The sequence below is a fragment of the Mobula hypostoma genome, chromosome 8 (genome assembly GCF_963921235.1).
Source record: "Mobula hypostoma chromosome 8, sMobHyp1.1, whole genome shotgun sequence".
Taxonomy (NCBI): Eukaryota; Metazoa; Chordata; class Chondrichthyes; order Myliobatiformes; family Myliobatidae; genus Mobula; species Mobula hypostoma.
In genome coordinates, this window is record NC_086104.1 from 28,877,396 (window position 1) to 28,898,439 (window position 21,044).

The window sequence follows — 21,044 nt, forward strand, 5'->3', positions numbered from 1 at the left end:
CTGTCCCAACCTTGGGAATGATAGAGTCTGTATTTATTTAAAACATCCTGAATAGAAAAATACCAGAAGAGACAGTTAAGTGGGCTCTTAAATGGTAGACATACACTAAATATGGAAAATTAGTAAACACTGCCACAAACTGCATAGCTTTTCTGCCTAGATTTTTCAAATATAGCTCAATTAGCTATTTTGTGTTTTTTAAAAATAATTGACTGTTTTTAAAGTATGCTGCCAGAAGGTGATAAGATTAAATGAAACATGATGGAAGGAGACTTGCTAAAACTCGGTGGATCATAATGCCTGGTTCTATATAATAAAATGTTTATAACTGTGATACAATTATAATGATCTTATGCTTTAAAATGTGTTCATGAGGGTATACTAGATGTTGATAACAAAATGATCTGATAAACAATCACATTTCAAAAATAAATAGCATTATCCCACAGGCTTTTATGTTACGCTGCCAAATATTTGCTCAATAAATGCTCAAACTGTTTAAGATAATTCCACTGTACCAGTTATTTTGAGTGAAAGACAATAGGACCCACCAGTAAAATATTCATGTTACCAAATGCACTGATGAAACTGAGGGTGCAAAGCAAAATATTAACAAAAAAATCATTTAATTTACAATTCATTTACAACTCACCAATTCCTTGAGCCCCAGCTTTGCAGGTGTAATGTAGAAGAGTCATATCTGTCAAACCATCTCTGTCATTCACATGACATCCTCGATTCAGAATCTAAAACAATTACATAAGAAAGAAGATAATCGAAGATTCCTTTGTTTTCTAAACTTCGGGTAATTGCACATGACAATTAACTAAGGAAAATAAAACTGCAGATGCTGGAATTTGAAATAAAAGCAGAAAAACAGCATTTGTGGAAAGAAAAATTAGTTTTAATGCTTCAGGTCAGTTGTCTTTCCTCAGAGCTGGGGATAGAGTGAAGGGTGTAGTTTTCAAAGCAGAGCCAGGTTGGAGTAAGACAAAAGGATATGTGGAGCTAGGTTAAGATTAAAGATAAAATGTTGTTCTTCTTGATTATACTGGGCCTCCCTATAGCAGTGGAGGAGGCCTCAGACAGATAAATTGAAAAGGCTGTGAGATTGAGATTTAAAAAGGCACTGAAGAGGAAACTGCAACTCAGTAAAAAGAATGGAACTCCGCATCCTATCACACAACACTCATTAATAAATACACATTTCAAACAAAACCGTTAAGGTAAAATCAGCTTTATTTGTCACATGGATGTCAAAACATCAAAACATATGCATTGTTTGTGTCAGCGACCAATGCATCCTGAGGATATGCTGGGGGCAGCCTGCAAGCTCCTTCAGGCCAGCATTCCCACAACTTACTGACTGTCACACCTCACTATCAGGTGTGGGTAAGCATGCCTGACAAGGGTCACCAGTTGAAAAAAAGACCACATGGTAAGCAGCAACAGCACGGGGTTTTATTTCCAGGTGAAAAAAAAATGCAAAAGCTGCCCAAAATTTGTAAAGAAAAATTGTATTTTAAAATACCTAGACAAATGAAAACAAACATGTATGTACAAAATTTACAAATATACACAGGCTTTCCACATGACACACTTCGTCTTTAACTTTCCAATATCACTATCCACCAACCATCAAATCCAGCCTCCACACCTCTCTAGCAAAACCAGATTGAGCATTTAAATCTGCCTTCGCCTGGTCTAGAAGAAACAGGAAATTCTACTGTTGGTCAGTGGGGGTTGGTGATCACGTGACCAGACCATTGTAATTATTTCAGATGCAGAATTGGAACATTTTAAATAGGGATTCTAACAACCTACAGTTTTATTCCACAACAAGTGCCTTAGTTAAACCCATACACCAGTGTTAGCATGCTCAGACGAATATAAAAGAATAATGCCTCCCCAGCAGTGGTATTGTCTGCGCAAGGTATAGGACACCTGCTCCCACTAACACAGGCATAGCTTTAGGACAAACCAAACTTCCCTTGGGTCTTTAGGGCCCTTCTGCTGTCGACAAGCCGATGTAACCAATGTGACTGAAAATAAATGAAACTGTTTGGAATGCCTGGATCTAGAATACTTATTTTATGAGTTATAAACCAACAGAGCACACTCACTGAAGGGATTGTTTGATTAGTCAAGCTGGCAATTGTTTTACTGTTGGGGTGTGTAAATGGTGAACACCAGAATGGGAGAACACAGTGTGAGAGCTACTGGGGAAATTAGAGCAGGAACAGAACGAGCAGCGACGAACCAGGCAAAGGGGCAAGGTTTGCGGGAGAATTAGGATTGCTAACCTGTTCTGTCACACTAGCCTTCACTAACCCATATGTCTTTGGAATGTCGGAATGTGGGAGGAAAACAGAGCACCCAGAGGAAACCCACGCAGTCATAGGGAGAATGTACAAATTTTTTTTTACAGGTAGTGGTGAGAATTGAAACCCCATTGCGGGCCCTGTAAACCATTCTAGCCACTACACATCCATGCTGCCCTACTACACTGTTGTGTGTTACTGAGCGATCTTCAGAATAAACATTTTTTTGTGAATGCATCCAGGTCCAGTGCTTAAAAAAAGTTTGAAAGCCTCATACAGTTGGTCGAGGTTAGAGCATCTATTACCAGCAGTATGATAACTCTCGCGGTCACTGCTCATATATTTCACAGACCAACAATTCAGCCATGGCAAGTACATTAAACACATTGACACTGCAAGACACTCACAAAAGCTCTTCCCTCTCTTGTGGTAGAAGGCTTCCAATGTCATGGCTGAAATGTGGTGAGCATAGTCAACAGTCATTGAGAAGACTGAGACGTGTCACTTCTCAGAGACATAGCGCTGACCATAAGGATGCACAGTAGGCACTCAATCTGGACATTCAGAAAATGCAAGAGTTTCCCAGGCTGAAGAAATCTTCAGTCTGGAGTGACACACAAGACCATAAGACATAGGAGCAGAATTAGGCCATCTGGCCCTTCGAGCCTGCTCCGCCATCCAATCATGGCTGATCCTTTCTTCTATCTCCTCCTCAACCCCAGTTCCTGGCCTTCTCCCCGTAACCTTTGATGCCATGTCCAATCAAGAATTTATCAATCTCTGTCTTAAATACACCCAATAACCTGGCCTCCACAGCAGAACGTGGCAACAAATTCCACAAATTCACCACCCTTTGGCTAAAGAAATTTCTCTGCATCTGTTTTGAAAGGGCACCCTTCTATCCTGAGGCTGTGCCCCCTTGTCATAGACTCTCCCACATGGAAAACCTCCTTTCCACAGCTACTCTGTCTAGGCCTTTCAACATTCAAAAGGTTTCAATAAGATACCCCTCCCCCCCCCCCCCCCCAGTACAGTGAGTACAGACCCACAGCCATCAAACATTCTTTGTATGATAACCCTTTCATTCCTGGACTCATCCTTGTGAACCTCCTCTGGACCTTCTCCAATGCCAGCACACCTTTTCTAAGAGGAGGAGCCCAAAACTGTTCACAAGGCCTCACCAGTGCCTTATAAACCCTCAGCATTACATCCTTGCTCTTATATTCTGGACCTCTTGAAATTAATGCTAACATGGCATTTGCCTTCCTCACCACTGACTCAACCTGCAAGTTAACCTTCAGGGTGTTCTGCACAAGGACTCCCAGGTCCCTCTGCATCTCAGATTCCTGGATTTTATCTCCATTTAGAAAATAGTCCGCACATGTATTTCCACTACGGAAGTGCATGACCATGCATTTTCCAACACTGTATTTCATATGCCACTTTCATGCCCATTCTCCTAATCTGTCTAAGTCCTTCTGCATCCTGCCTGTTTCAACACTACCTGCCCCTCCATCAATCCTCGTATCATCTGCAAACGTGGCAACAAATTCATCTATTCCATCATCTAAATCATTCATATACTGTACAACATAAAAAGAAGTGGTCCCAACACCAGTCCCTGCGGAACATCACGAGTCACTGGGAGCCAACCAGAAAAGGATTCTTTTATTCCCACTTGCTGCCTCCAATCAAGCAGCCAATGCTCTAACCATGTCAGTAACTTTCATCTAATACCATGGACTCTTAACTTGGTAAGCAGCCTCATGTGTGGCACCTTGTCAAACACTTTCTGAAAGTCCAAATATACAAAATACACTGCATCCCCTTTATCAATCCTACTTGTAATCTCTTCAAAGAATTCCAACAGACACATACATGCAGTCTATCCCTCTCTGACCTTCAGGAAACCATAATCTGAGTAAAGTGACATTCCCAAGCAATATAAAAGCTCATTATTCAAGGAGCAAGTAAAATCACCCTCCCTTGTACAGGCAGAAGGTGTCACATGTTCAACAGTATACTGCATGTTGAAACACAAGATCATATATTAACTGTTTGACATCATGCCATCTACTCCAGTCACTAAGGCTCTCACTTTACAAATGTGAAAGGTAACCTTCACCTCAGGGTTCATTATAAGTCACAGCAAGACTATACAACCGCTTTCAACCTTGTTCAAATATTAAATCATGTCAACCTGGTGCTATCAACATTTACAAATAATTAATTACAGTATCTCTTCAAATATGCTAGTTCCCAGGCTTCTATGTGTTGGTGTTAAAACCTAATTTCCTATAAGTGGTCCTAACAGAGCGGTAATCGCATATTTTTCAAATAATTTGTGACATTACCTGTCAGTTCCAGGTGCTCTGGGCATTAACACATTAGATTAGATTAGATTATGAGGACACTCAGTCCTTGTTTATTGTCATTTAGAAATGCATGCATTAAAAAATGATACAATGTTCCTCCAGAAAGATATCACAGAGACACAGGACAAACCAAGACTAAAACTGACAAAACCACATAATTATAACATGTAGTTACAACAGCACAAGGCAATAACGTAATTTGATAAACAGCAGACCATGGGCACAGTAAAAAAAAAAGTCTCAAGTCCCAATAGCCTCATCATCTCACGCAGACGGTAGAAGGGAGAAACTCTTCCTGCCATGAACCTCCAAGTGCCGCAAACTTGCCGATGCATTGAAAGCGCCCGATCGCAGCCGACTCCGAGTCTGTCCGAAAACTTCGAACCTCCGACACCGAGCACCATCTCTACCAAGCGCTTCGACCCCGCCCCAGCCGCCGAACAACAAACAAAGCCAAGGACTTCGGGCCTTCCCTTCCGGAGATTCTGGATCACAAAGTAGCAGCGGCAGCAAAAACAGGCATTTCAGAAGTTTCACCGGATGTTCCTCTGTGCTCTCATGTCTGTCTCCATCAAATCAGGATTGTGCACGGCACCCTACTTGACAGATAACTGATATCATTCACTGGAGTGAATCGCGCCGCCATCTTCGCTTCTTCCCCTCATGAGGAACATTATGATTGAAAGCCAAATTACAAGGATTCTAATCACAAACAAGAGAAAATCTGCAGATACTGGAAATCCAAGCAACACACACAAAATGCTGGAGGAACTCAGCAGCCAGGCAGCATCAATGGAAAAGAGAACAGTCCACATTTCGGGCCAAGACCCTTCAGCAGGCCTGATGATGATTGCTACAAAGTACCCACTACATTTAAAAACTATTTATGCATAACTAATTTCTCTGTGACAAAAAAATGTCGCACAATTGAATTCCCAGGATGCCGGGTATAGTAACAAAGGAAATGTAAATTATGGATTACCTCATTTCCAATCATATCAATATGCTGCTGAACTTGTGGAACCCATTGACGCAGGATAGCGAACAATTCTGGCACGGTTGTTTTAGGATCATGTAGGATTTGCCTGCATGCTGGGTCTTGTGGATCAAAGAAGGAAAATTCTGAAAATGAAAAATTTAAATAAAATTATTAGTCTCTAACTGGTATTTTGATAACAAATTTGCGAAAGAAATACCACTCCATTACTCAAACCCACTCACTTTGTCACAAACGTTCCAGCCCTTTCCCCCCCAAGTGCTTGCTACCCACATAAAAACTGAACATTCCCAATTTTACAGCTTTTTACAAATTACAAGCAGTGATACTATTTTATTTTTGTTGGGAACAAGGTTTAACAAGAGGCAGATGTTATTGATCATGAATTATTGCCATACAAGACAGGAGAAGATACAATGTGATAGAAGGGAAAGAGCAAAGGAAAGTGGCAGACAGATTATTTGGGAGAGGGGAAAAGGGAATTAACAGAAACAAACTGAACAGAAAAATGGCAGTCAATTGTGCTTGTGACAATAAGAAAAGAAAATAAATTGCAAACAGAAGAGCCACAAATAGCAGGATCCCCCACAGGCCATTCATTTCAATTTGACTTTCCATTCCCATTCAACATGTCTGTCCATGGACACCCTCTACTGCCACGATGAGGGCACTGTCAGACTGGAGGAACAATACCTCAAATTCCATCTGGGTTGACAGCATGAACATCAATTTCTCCAACTTCTAGTGATTTCTTCCACCACCACCCCCCCCCACCCCTTCTCTCTTTTACAATTCTCCATTCTGGTTCTCTTTCACTTCTCCTCTTCTGCTTGCCTATCCAGCTTCTCCATCTGATGCCCTTCCTCTTTCCCTTTCTTCCATTTTCCACTGCCACCTCAGACTAGATTCCTTCTTATTTTGTCCCTTTTCTTTTCCACCTATCACCTCCTAGCTTCTTACTTCATGCTCCTTCCCCCACTCACCCACCCTCCCTCCCCCTCACCTGGTTTCACTGATCAACTACCAGCTTGTACTCTTTCTTTTTCTAGCTTTTGCTCTTTTCTTTTCCAGTTCCAATGAAGTCTCAGCCCAAAACATCGACTGTTTATTCCCTTCCATTCATGTTGCCTGGCTTTAAGAGGTCCTCCAGCATTTTGTATGTATTGTGCAAAAATTGCAAACATATATTCGTGAACAAATAATTAACTTACCATTTTGAAATGTTATCATGTACTTAAGTACTTCTGTGTTTTAACATTTCTATTTACATATATTTTAGATGTTTGTAGAATTTGGAAGTTTGTGTGCCTCAATGACCCAGAGAGCTATGGTGGCTAGAGTCAGGGCATTGTGCTTTTATTCTTGGTAGCGTCACCCATACCAAGCAGGCCAAATGACTAAGAGTGCTCCAACGGTCCTCCAGTTTTGGAGGTTCAGCTCAGGGCAAACAACCTTGACTGGTCAAAACAAATTGTTACAGAAATAGCAATGAAGATCCTTCTATATCTGTGTGCAATGACATTCCAGAGTCTCCATTCAGAACTTACATGGCTGACAGTAGTGAAAACCAAGAGAAAGCCACTGGCATGATGAAGGAAGCCCTGAACGCTGCCAAGATCAAGACCAAAATTGTTTTTTGGAACCATGTACAACACTGGCAAGTTAGCAGAAATAACGACAGAAATGCATTGTTACAACCTGGGTGCCGGTGAAAGCAAATGGACAGAAACTGGCAGACTAAAGGCAGTAACTGGTGAAAAAAGTTTTATACTCAAGAAGGTAAGATGGTCAGCTGTCATTTTGAAGAAGGGCATTGAGAAATGCTTGCTAGAGTGAAAACCAATCAACAGTAGGCTGATGAGAGTCAAAATGAAAGGGAAGCAAGTGAACATGCCTGTGATCCAACAAATGATAGTGATATTGAAGAAAAGGACATCCTCTATGATCACCTGTAATCAGAGGTAGAGTTAACATCACACCGTGACCTGATCATACCAAAGTGAGAAATAACAACGCACACTTCACTAGGGTCATGGGCACACATGAATGTGCAATGATGAATAACAATGGTGAAAGACTGGTGTAATTCAGTCCCATAACATTCTGGTCATAGGAGGGATGCTCTCTCCACACCATGAAGTCCTCAAACTGACACGGTGCTCATCCAGTGGATGTGACAGGTACCAGGCTGACCATTTGATGACCAATGGAGACAAATCTTGCAGGATGTAAATGTGAAGAGAGGAGCAGATACAGGAAGTGATCACCACCTCATTGTAGCAGTGATGAAATTCAAGCTGAGAAACACTGGGACTAGAACACATGTATAAAGACATTTTGATGTTGAGAAGCTCAAGGATACTAGTGTGAGATCTGCCTTCACCATTCAGCTTAAAAACAGATTCCAGGCCTGGCAAGACCTTGACGAAGATGTGTCAGTAAACAAGATCGACACAATATGGAAACGGATTGCCTCAGTCTTCATGGAGAGCAGCGAGGCTTGGTCTAGGATATAAAACTGGAAAGAAGAACAAAGCAACACCCACAAAATGCTGAAGGAACTCAGCAGGCCAAGCAGCATCCATGGAAAACAGTACAGTTGACATTTCAGGCTGAGACCCTTCAGCAGAACTGGTGAAGGGTCTTGGCCCAAAACGTTAACTGTACTCTTTTCCATATATGCTGCCTGACCTGCTGAGTTCCTCCTGCAGTTTGTGTGTGCTGCTCAGATTTCCAGCATCTGCAGATTTTCTCTTGTTTGCGTATAACAACAAAGCATGGATACAGCAGGAAATATGCTCAGCTATAGAAGAAAGACAATAACTAAGGTGTTAGATGCAAAGTCAACATGAATTAAGGTGAAACTTCAACGAGCATATATTGAAGCTAACAAGAAAGTAAAGAGACTTGTAAGAAAGGACAAGATATTCTACATTGAAGGCCTTGCAGAGCTGGCTCAAGCAGTATCCAGTTGAGGTGATTAGGGAAATAGAAACAAAATTTCAAAATTGGTATCTGGAAAGTTCCAGGCCAGATCCAGTGGTCCCATGAGAGATAATAACTGTCTGCTTTTGACAACTGCAAAAGAGCAAGAAACACTATGGACAAAGTATTTTAGAGAATTACCGAACAGACCACCACCAGATGAAGAACCTGACATTCAATAATCTGCAGAGGACCTCAACATCAACACAGATCCACCCAAAAAATGAGATACTTGTTGTGATTAAATTAAAGAACAACAATACTCTGGGACATGACAATTTGAACGTTGAATTGTTCAAAGCTGAACCAAACGTTGCAGCAGCCATCCTGCAACCACTGTTTACTATAATCTGGGAACAGGGACAAACAGAGTTATTGTTAGGATACCCAAGAAAGGAGCACTAAGTGATTGCAACAACCAGCGTGGCATCACACTTTTGTCAGCGTCCAGCAATATTCACGCCAAAGTCATTGTCCAATCGATTACAGATGCTGTTGATGTGTGCTTGGAGAAAGAGCAAGCTGACTTCAGGAAGAATAGAGGCTGTGTCGAACAGATCTTCCTGCTGCGTAACATCATAGAATAGTGCACAGAGTGGCAGAGACAAATGTATGTGAATTTCATGGCCTTGAAAGGGCTTTTGAAAGCATCCACAGGGACAGCCTCTGGCAAATTCTCAGATCATACAGGATACATTCCAAAATTGCCCAGCTTATTCAGAGTTTCTGTGTTACTTTTACCTGCACAGCAGGGGACTGCAATTTGAGCTTCGATGTTAAGACAGGAGTTAGGAAAAGCTGCCATGTCAGCGATATTGTTTATCCTGAAGATTGATGGGGTTGAGGCAAACAATGAAAGATAAGCAGAGAGGCATTAGATGGACCCTATTCTCTACTTAGAAGACCTTGACGTTGCGGATGACCTCGTATTACTAATGCCTCAGTACCTGTGTACCTTTGGTGGACAGGCTGAACTTAAGAATCAGCCAGAGAAAAACTGAGACCATGACCCTTAACGTGGAGTCTCTTTCGCCCATCAAGGCATACAGCATTGAATTACCCAGCACCAGCAGAATCATCTACCTGAGCCCATCATTCGGCAAGAATAGACAATAGGTGCAGGAGTAGGCTATTCAGCCCTTCGAGCCAGCACCGCCATTCACTGTGATCATGGCTGATCATCCACTATCAGTATCCAGTTCCTGCCTTATCTCCATAACCTTTGATTCCGCTATCTTTAAGAGCTCTATCCATCTCTTTCTTGAAAGCATCCAGAGACTTGGCCTCCACTGCCTTCTGGGGCACAGCATTCCACATATCCACCACTCTCTGGGTGAAAAAGTTTTTCCTCAACTCCGTTCTAAATGGCCTACCCCTTATTCTTAAACTGTGGCCTCTGGTTCTGGACTCACCCATCAGTGGGAACATGCTTCCTGCCTCCAGCATGTCCAATCCCTTCATAATCTTATATGTTTCAATCAGATCCCTTCTCATCCTTCTAAATTCCAGTGTATACAAGCCCAGTCGCTCCAATCTTTCAACATATGACAGTCCCGCCATCCCGGGAATTAACCCTGTGAACCTACGCTGCACTTCCTCAATAGCAAGAATGTCCTTCCTCAAATTTGGAGACCAAAACTGCACACAATATTCCAGGTGTGGTCTCACCAGGGCCCTGTACAGCTGCAGAAGGACCTCTTTGCTCCTATACTCAATTCCCCTTGTAATGAAGGCCAACATGCCATTAGCTTTCTTCACTGCCTGCTGCACCTGCATACTTGCTTTCAGTGACTGATGCACAAGAACACCTAGATCTCGTTGTACTTCCCCTTTTCCTAACTCCATTTAGATAATAATCTACCTTCCTGTTCTTACCAAAGTGGATAACCTCACACTTATCCACATTAAACTGTATCTGCCATGCATCCGCCCGATCACAAAACATTCAGCCCATCGAGTCTGCTCTGCAGCTCCCCCATGAGCTAAACTATTCACCCATCTAGTTCCAATTTCCGGCTTTTTCCCCATATCCCTTGATACACTGACTAATTAGATACCTGTCAATCTCCTCCTTAAACACCCTCAAAGATCAGGCCTCCACAGCTGTATGTGGCAATGAATTCCACAAATCCACGACCCTCTGGCTAAAAAAATTTCTCCTCATCTCTGTTTTAACTGGGTACCCTCTAATTCTAAGACTATGGCCTCTTGTCCTGGACTCACCCACCAAGGGAAACAACCTTTCCACATCTACTCTATCCAACCCTTTCAACATTCGAAACGTTTCTATGAGATCCCCTCTCATCATCTTCTATACTCTAATGAATACAATCCAAGAGCCGACAAAAGCTCCTCATATGTTAGCCCCTGCATTCAGGAATCATCCTCGTAAATGTTCTCTGACCTCTCCCCAACATCAGTACATCCTTTCTAAGATAGGGGGCCCAAAACTGCACACAGTATTCCAAATGAGGTCTCACTAATGCCCCATAGAGCCTCATCAACACCTCCTTACTCATATACACTATTCCTCTTGAAATGAATGCCAACATAGCATTCGCTTTCCTTACCGCCGATCCAACCTGGTGGTTAACCTTTAGGGTATCCTGCACGAGGATCCCCAAGTCCCTTTGCACTTCCGATATTTGAATTTTCTCCCCATCTAAATAATAATCTGCCCGATTATTTCTTCTTCCGAAATGTACAACCATACATTTGTCAACGTTGTATCTCATCTGCCATTTCTTTGTCCACACTCCTAAACGAACTAAGTCTCTCTGCAACCTTTCCATTTAGACATAGACATAGAATAGTACAGCACAGTACAGGCCCTTTGGCCCACAATGTTGTGCCAACCCTTAAACCCTGCCTCCCATATAAGCCCCCACCTTAAATTCCTCCATATACCTGTCTAGTAGTCTCTTAAACTTCACTAGTGTATCTGACTCCACCACTGACTCAGGCAGTGCATTCCACGCACCAACCACTCTCTGAGTAAAAAACCTTCCTCTAATATCCCCCTTGAACTTCCCACCCTTTACCTTAAAGCCATGTCCTCTTGTATTGAGCAGTGGTGCCCTGGGGAAGAGGCGCTGGCTATCCACTCTATCTATTCCTCTTATTATCTTGTACACCTCTATCATGTCTTCTCTCATCCTCCTTCTCTCCAAAGAGTAAAGCCCTAGCTCCCTTAATCTCTGATCATAATGCATACTCTCTAAACCAGGCAGCATCCTGGTAAATCTCCTCTGTACCCTTTCCAGTGCTTCCACGTCCTTCCTATAGTGAGGCAACCAGAACTGGACACAGTACTCCAAGTGTGGCCTAACCAGAGTTTTATAGAGCTGCATCATTACATCGCGACTCTTAAACTCTATCCCTCGACTTATGAAAGCTAACACCCCATAAGCTTTCTTAACTACTCTATCCACCTGTGAGGCAACTTTCAAGGATCTGTGGACATGTACCCCCAGATCCCTCTGCTCCTCCACACTACCAAGTATCCTGCCATTTACCTTGTACTTTTGCCTTGGAGTTTATCCTTCCAAAGTTTACCACCTCACACTTCTCCGGGTTGAACTCCATCTGCCACTTCTCAACCCACTTCTGCATCCTATCAATGTCTCTCTGCAATCTTTGACAATCCTCTACACTATCTACAACACCACCAACCTTCGTGTCATCTGCAAACTTGCCAACCCGCCCTTCTACCCCAACATCCAGTCGTTAATAAAAATCACGAAAAGTAGAGGTCCCAGAACAGATCCTTGTGGGACACCACTGGTCACAATCCTCCAATCTGAATGTACTCCCTCCACCACCACCCTCTGCCTTCTGCAGGCAAGCCAATTTTGAATCCACCTGGCCAAACTTCCCTGGATCCCATGCCTTCTGACTTTCTGAATAAGCCTACCCTGTGGAACCTTGTCAAATGCCTTACTAAAATCCATAAAGATCACATCCACTGCACTACCCTCAGCTATATGCCTGGTCACCTCCTCAAAGAACTCTATCAGGCTTGTTAGACACGATCTGCCCTTCACAAAGCCATGCTGGCTGTCCCTAATCAGACCATGATTCTCTAAATGCCCATAGATCCTATCTCTAAGAATCTTTTCCAACAGCTTTCCCACCACAGATGTAAGGCTCACTGGTCTATAATTACCCAGACTATCCCTACTACCTTTTTTGAACAAGGGAACAACATTCGCCTCCCTCCAATCCTCCGGTACCATTCCCGTGGACAACGAGGACATAAAGATCCTTGCCAGAGGCTCAGCAAGCTCTTCTCTCGCTTCGTGGAGCAGCCTGGGGAATATTCTGTCAGGCCCCGGGGACTTATCTGTCCTAATGTGTTTTAACAACTCCAACACCACCTCTCCCTTAATATCAACATGCTCCAGAACATCAACCTCACTCATATTGTCCTCACCATCTTCAAGTTCCTTCTCATTGGTGAATACCGAAGAGAAGTATTCATTGAGGACCTCGCTCACTTCCACAGCCTCCAGGAACATCTTCCCACCTTTATCTCCAATCGGTCCTACCTTCACTCCTGTTATCCTTTTTTTCTTCACATAATTGAAGAATGCCTTGGGGTTTTCCTTTACCCTACTCGCCAAGACCTTCTCATGCCCCCTTCTTGCTCTCCTCAGCCCCTTCTTAAACTGCTTTCTTGCTTCCCTATATTCCTCAATAGACCCATCTGATCCTTGCTTCCTAAACCTCATGTATGCTGCCTTCTACCACCTGACTAGATTTTCCACCTCACTTGTCACCCATGGTTCCTCCACCCTGCCATTCTTTATCTTCCTCACCGGGACAAATTTATCCCTAACATCCCGCAAGAGATCTCTAAACATCGACCACACGTCCATAGTACATTTCCCTGCAAAAACATCATCCCAATTTACATCCGCAGGTTCTCCAACATTTCCTGCTCCTCCACCTATCTTGGTGTCATCCGCAAATTTAGCCACAAAACCATTTCATCCATAATCCAAATCATCGATATACATCGTAAAAAGAAGCAGCCCCAACACCGACCCCTGCGGAACATCACTAGTAACCGGCAACCAATCAGAATAGGATCCCTTTATTCCCACCCTTTGCTTTCTGACTATCAGCCAATGGTCCACCCATTTCAATATCTTTCCTATAATTCCATGGGCTCTCATCTTATTAAGCAGCCTCATATGCGGCACCTTATCAAAGACCTTTTGAAAATCCAAATACACAACATCCACAGCCTCTCCCTTGTCAATCTTATTCAAGATTACTTCAAAAAAATTCCAATTGGTTGGTGAGGCAGGATCTTCCCTTCATGAAACCATGCTGGCTTCAGCCTATCTTGTCATGCACCTCGAGGTATTTCATAACCTCATCCTTGAGGATCGACTCCAATATCTTTCCAACTACCAATGTCAGACTAACAGGTCTGTAATTTTCTTTTTGCTGCCTCCTTCCTTTCTTAAATAGCGGAACTACACTTGCGACCTTCCAGTCCTTCGGAACCATGCCAGAGTCTATTGATTCCTGGAAGATCATTTCCAATGCTTCCACAATCTCCAAAGCCACCTCCTTCAGAACCCTTGGGTGCACCTCATCCGGGCCGGGAGACTTATCTATTCTTAGTCCACTTAGCTTCCCAAGCACTTTCTCTCTAGTAATCTTGACTGTACCTAATTCTATTCCCTGATACCTCTGGTTATCAGGTATATTGCTCATGTCTTCCAGTGTGAAGACTGATGCAAAATACTCATTCAGTTCCTCCGCCATCTCTTTGTTACTCATTATAATTTCTCCAGCATCATTTTCAATCGGTCCCGTATCTACCCTTGTTACTCTTTTACTCTTCATATACTTATAAAAAACTTTTAGTATCCTTTTTTATGTTAATCGCCAACTTCCTTTCATAATTCATCTTTTCTTTCCTCATGACTTTCTTAGTTTCCTTCTGTAAGTTTTTAAAAGTCTTCCGGTCTTCATTTTTCCCACTAATTTTTGCTTCCTTGTTTTCTTTTGCTTTTATTTTTGCCTTAACCTCTCTCGTTAGCCACATTTGTGCCATTTTTCCATTGATGATTTTGTTTTTTCTGAGAATATATTTTTCCTGCATTTTCCTTATTTCTTGTAGGAATTTCATCCAATTCTGATCTGCTGTCTCTCCATTTAGCTTACTTTTCCAAACGACTTGGGCCAGTTCCTCTCTCATACCACTGTAATTTCCCCTGTTCCACTGAAATATCGATACATCTGATACCAGCTTCTCCTTTTCAAATTTGAAACTGAACTCAATCATATTATGATCACTACTTCCAAGGGGTTCCTTTACCTCCAGCACCCTAATCGCCTCAGGTTCGTTACACAGCACCCAATCCAAAACAGCCGGTCCCCTGGTGGGCTTCTGGACAAGCTGCTCCAAAAAGCCATCCTGTTGGCATTCTACAAACTCCCTCTCCTGAGATCCATTACCTTCTTGACTTTCCCAATCCACTTTCATATTAAAATCCCCCATAATTATCTTGACATTTTCCTTCTGACACGCTTTTTCTATTTCCAGCTGCAACTTGTAGTCCACATCCCGGCTGCTGTTTGGAGGCCTGTATATAACTGCTATTAGTGTCTTTTTACCCTTGCCATTTCTTAATTCTACCCATAAGGATTCTACCTCTTCTGATCCTATGTCCCTTCTTTCTATTGATTTGATATTAGGGCCACGCCACCCCCTTTACCTACCTTCCTATCTTTCCTATCTTTCCTATACACTGTGTATCCTTGGATATTCAGCTCCCAATCACATCCATCATTTAGCCATGACTCGGTGATGGCCACAATGTCATATCTTTTAACCTGCAGCTGTGCAGCAAGGTCATCCACTTTTTTCTAATGCTGCGTGCATTTAAGTACAGTACATTTAGATCAGTATCTGTTGCCGATTTTGCTATATTTCTATTTTGCAGCAAATTATCCTGTATATTCTCCGGCCTGTCCTTCTTGCCATCTTTGCTGCACAGTATTTTTGACTTATTTCTATTTTCCTCTTCCTCGACGCCAACACCTTGGTTTCCTTCCCCTTGCCAACTTAGTTTAAACCCTCCCTAACAGCTATATTAAACAATCCTGCCAGGATATTAGTACCTTTTGAGTTCAGGTGTACTCCATCTTTTTTGTATAAGTCATATCTTCCCCAAAATAGATCCCAATGATTCAAGAATTTGAAGCCCTGCCCCCTGCACCAGTTACTTAGCCACACATTCATCTGCTTAATTCTGCTATTCTTACCATCATTAGTGCACAGCTCAGGCAGCAGTCCTGATAATATTACTCTGGAGGTCCAGCTTTTCAATTTTCTTCCTAGCTCCCAGTAATCTTTCTTCAGGACCTCCTCTCTTTTTCTGTCTGTCATTGGTACCAACATGTACCAAGACTTCCGGCTGCTCGCCCTCTCTCCTCAGAATACTGTGCACTCGATCTGAGACATCCTGTACCTGGGCACCAGGGAGGCAACACACCATCCGGGTATCCTTGTCTGGCTCGCAGAATCTCTTGTCCGTCCCCCTTACGATGGCATCCCCTATAACAGCGGTCCCCAACCACCGGGCCGCAGAGCATGCGCTACCAGGCCGCGAGGAAACAATATGATTTGGCGATACGAGTCAGCTGCACCTTTCCTCATTCCCTGTCATGGGCGGCACCTTTCCTCATTCCCTGCCAGGCCGTGAGGAAACTATATGATTTGGCAATATGAGTCAGCTGCACCTTTCCTCATTCCCTGTCACGCCCACTGTTGAGCCATTACGCATGCGAGATCATTACGCGTCCATGTCAGCGCGGGAAGGAGATCAACTCCTCGAGCTTGCAAATGACGGTGGGCTGTAAAGTATGTTTGACATAACATCTCTGCCGGTATTCGGGATCAAAGTCAAGGCTAAATATCCTGAGATAGCCACGAAAGCACTGAAAACATTGCTTCCATTTCCAACGTATTTCTGCGATGAATGCAACGAAAACTAAATTGTGGAATAGACTGGACATAAGGAACCCCGTCTCCCATCACCCCTCGATGGCACCGTCTTGTTGCAGGGAAACAAGCCCAGGGCTCCCACTGGTTCAGCGATATTGGTGCGTTGCAATGATTTTATATGTTCATACGGGGAAAATATGCGCTGTGTGTTCAATATCCAAATGTTACTTAAAATATTATGATGTTTTTGACTTATATAGCCATATAACAAATACAGCATGGATACAAGACATCTCTGCCCTTCTAGTCCGTGCCAAACGCTACTCTCACCTAGTCCCACCAACCTGCACTCAGCCCATAACCCTCCGTTCCTTTCCTGTCCGTATACCTATCCAATTTAACTTTAAATGATAATATCGAACCTGCTTCTGTCACTTCTACTGGAAGTTCGTTCAACACTTACTTCAAGCTCCCCTGTCCTCCCCTGATAATTGACTTATCACTATATTCACGCGAGGAAAATATGCGTTGTGTGTTTAATATTAAATTCGTTAGATAAACCCATTTAGAAAAGAAATTGAGTGTATTAGCCACTTATCACCTATATTCCGCTCGTGATTAACATCCCCCCCGAACAGAATCGCCAAAAACAATTTGTAGAAAAATAATCGGCACGTGCACGCATGTGCAAGTCACACATGCGCACTGGTGCCCATGCAAGGTTTCATGGTCAATGTAGTCTTTCTCGGGGTAAACCCAACGTATTTGACTGCTACTCTTGTCCATTGGCAACCCTACCCACCCCCCACCCCGTCGGCATGTCCACAAGAATGTTGTCAATATGAAACCGGTCCGCAGTGCAAAAAAGGTTGGGGATATAACTACCACATTTCTTCTTGCTCTCTTGATTTCGGCTCTGGGCAGAATGCCAGAGTCTCGTTCACTGTGGACCCCCTCTGTCAGGTCTGCCTCTTCAACAGTACCCAAAACGATACATCGGTTTCTGAGGGGGACTGTCACAGGGGTGCTATCCACTACCTCTCTATAGGTAGTATCTATCACCTCCTCACTTTCTCTAATTAGCCAAAGGTCATCAATTTCCATCTCCAGCTCCTTAACACAGCCCTTCAGGAGCCTCATCTCAGTGCACCTGGTGCAGATGTAATCCTTTGGGAGGCTGGGAGTCTCCCAGAGTCCCCACATCTGGCACTCCAAGCACAACACTAATCCTAGATGCATACCTCTCGTGCTACTGTTTGTACTAAATACCAAAAAACTGTAACTTACTCCATTACTATGAAACTCAATGGTCGCAGGAAGCCTCTTCCCGTCTCCGCCGAAGCCTGTTGAGCCAAAGCCCTTTTACTCTGCACCCTCTCACTCCGCAGCCCACTCCGATGCTGCCCACTGGATATGGCGGTTTGCTTTTTAAACTGTTCACGCTCAACTGGCTGACGTCACGCGCCTGCGCAGTCTGGCCTCTCTCCTACTCCGAGAAATAAAATGTCTTCTCGTTGGAAATCCTTAGCCTCTTACCGCTGTCTTCTTGATCCAAAGACAGAACTCACCCTGCCTGTCCAAGTCACCCTGCATTCTCATAACATCCTCCTCACATTTCACACTGTCACCCAGCTTTGTGTCATCGGCAAATTTGCTAATGTTACTTTTAATCCCTTCATCCGAATCATTAATGTATATTGTAAACAGCTGCGGTCCCAGCACTGAACTCCGCAGTACCCCACTGGTCACCGCCTGCCATTCCGAAAGGGACCCGTTAATCACTACTCTTTGTTTCCTGTCAGCCAGCCAATTTTCAATCCGTGTCAGTACTCTGCCCCCAATACCATGTGCCCTAATTTTGCCCACTAATCTCCTATGTGGGACTTTATCAAAGGCTTTCTGAAAGTCCAGGTACACTACATCCACTGGCTCTCCCTTGTCCATTTTCATAGTTACATCCTCAAAAAATTCCAGAAGATTAATCAAGCACGATTTCCCCTTCGTAAATCCATGCTGACTCAGACCGATCCTGTTACTGCTATCCAAATGTGTCGTAATTTCATCTTTTATAATTGACTCCAGCATCTTTCCCACCACTGACGTCAGGCTAACCGGTCTATAATTCCCTGTTTTCTCTCTCCCTCCTTTCTTGAAAAGTGGGACAACATTAGCCATCCTCCAATCCACAGGAACTGATCCTGAATCTATAGAACATTGGAAAATGATTACCAATGCGTCCATGATTTCTAAAGCCACTTCCTTAAGTACCCTGGGATGCAGACCATCAGGTCCCGGGGACTTATCAGCTTTCAGACCCAACAGTCTATCCAACACCTAGTATAAATTATAAATATCCTGCCTAGTATAAATTTCCTTCAGTTCATCCATTACCCCAGGTCCTTTGGCCACTATTATATCTGGGAGATTGTTTCTGTCTTCCCTAGTGAAGACAGATCCAAAGTACCTGTTCAACTCGTCTGCCATTTCCTTGTTCCCCATAATAAATTCACCCGCTTCTGTCTTCAAGGGCCCAATTTTGGTCTTAACCTATACTTCTTCTCTTTTATTTTTATACTGTCCTTTACTTCTCTTGTCAGCCACAGCCTCCCCTTACTCCCCTTAGGATCTTTCTTCCTCTTTGGAATGAACTGATCCTGCACCTTCTGCATTATTCCCAGAAATACCTGCCATTGTTGTTCCACTGTCATCCCTGCTCGGGTTGAACTTTGGCCAGCTCCTCCCTCATCGCTCCATAGATCCCCTTGTTCAACTGTAATACTGACACTTCCAATTTTCCCTTCTCCCTCTCAAATTGTAGATTAAAACTTATCATATTATGGTCACTACCTCCTAATGGCTCCTTTACCTCGAGATCCCTGATCAAATCCGGTTCATTGCACAACACTAAATCTAGAATTGCCTTTTCTCTGGTAGGCTCCAGGGCAAGCTGTTCTAAGAATCCATCTCGGAGGGACTCCACAATCTCCCTTTCTTGGGGTCCAGTACCAACCTGATTCTCCAGTCTACCTGCAAAGGATGGGAGAAAGGATGGCATCCACTGCAGACTCAGCAAAGCTAGAAACGTTTTCAGATCAATGAGCAATACATGGGGATCACCAAGTACAGTCTCAACACCAAGCTGAAGCTGTACCAGAGCTGTGTTCTGTCCACACTCTTGTACGGGTCAGAATGCTGGCACATAACAGAGAGCTGTCATCATTATGCACCATGAGTTCCGGAAGATCTTTATTTTCTGGCCGAAAAAGATCTCCAACCATGCCCTATTCCCTCAGTGTCATCAAGAGGACATAGCCACAATCATCATGAAAAAACGTTGGCAATGGATTGGGCACATGATGAGAAGAGAGGCTAACTCCATCATCAAGACAGCACTTCACTGGACCCTTGAAGGGTGGAGGAAATGTCGGACACCAAAGACAACTTGGCACCATATCATTGAGGCAGAAATGGGGACCCTGAACCACACCTGGGGCACAATAGAGAAAATGGCCAAGGACAGACAGAATTGGAGGACCTTCATTGTTGCCCTAAGTACAAGCAGTGTAGTGGGCAGTAAGTAAGAAAGACAGCAATTACACTAAAATTAAATGACATGGAGTATACTGACCACTCAGCTCAAAAAACAAAACCTGAGAATTAATCTCAAACACAAGAAAGTCTGCAGATGCTGGAAATCTAAACCAACAAAAGCAAAATGCTGGTGGAATTCAGCAGGTCAGGCAGCATCTATGGAAAAAAGTAAATGAGTCAACGTTTCGGGCCGAGACCTTTCTTCAGGACCAGAAAAGGGTCCTGAAGCTGGAATGCAACCCAGAGTGTCAACTGTTTACTCTTATCCATATACGCTGCCTGGCCTGATGAGTTCCTCCAGCATTTTGTGCATGTTGGTAGAGAATTAATCTGTTGGTGCAGATCAACATGCTCTAACTTAATGCATTTGATTATATTCAATATATTATTTGAGCAATGAAGTAACTGGCAATTTCTGGAGATATGCTGTTGAAAATTAGTTATTTCTAATATTCCAATCCAGACAAATATAGGGCCTTGTAAAAGAATTCACTCCCCAACACTTTGTTCACATATTACAACCAAGGATTTTGATCAATTTAACTGAGAATTTTTATTTGCGTATTGCACGCTCTTTTTCTCACAGCAGAGTCCAAAAATCATGAAAAACTAAAACTTCAAAATGTCAGTAGTTCAAAAGAATTCATCCCCTTTGCTCAGTACTTAGTTGAACTACCTCTTGCAGCTACACAGCCAGTACTCTTTTTGGATGTCTACATGAGCTTTGCACAACATAACGGAGCAAGGTTTGCCCATCCCGCCTTGCAAATTTCTCAAGCTAGGCCTGGTAAGTTGGGCAGCGGCAGAAG

General features: G+C 43.2%; 1 protein-coding gene across 8 annotated transcripts in view; it reads right to left on the minus strand.

Moving 5' to 3' along the window:
• The window catches only part of LOC134350427 (CAP-Gly domain-containing linker protein 4-like), a 338,819-nt gene that overhangs the window by 266,324 nt on the left and 51,451 nt on the right, over positions 1-21,044 (minus strand). For all 8 annotated transcript variants that reach the window (XM_063055606.1, XM_063055612.1, XM_063055607.1 and 5 more), the window contains exons 3-4: positions 5,679-5,818; positions 653-746 (exon numbers count right to left, since the gene is read on the minus strand). In XM_063055606.1, coding sequence (XP_062911676.1) covers positions 653-746; positions 5,679-5,818 — 234 coding nt within the window. The remainder of the gene's footprint in view (positions 1-652; positions 747-5,678; positions 5,819-21,044) is intronic.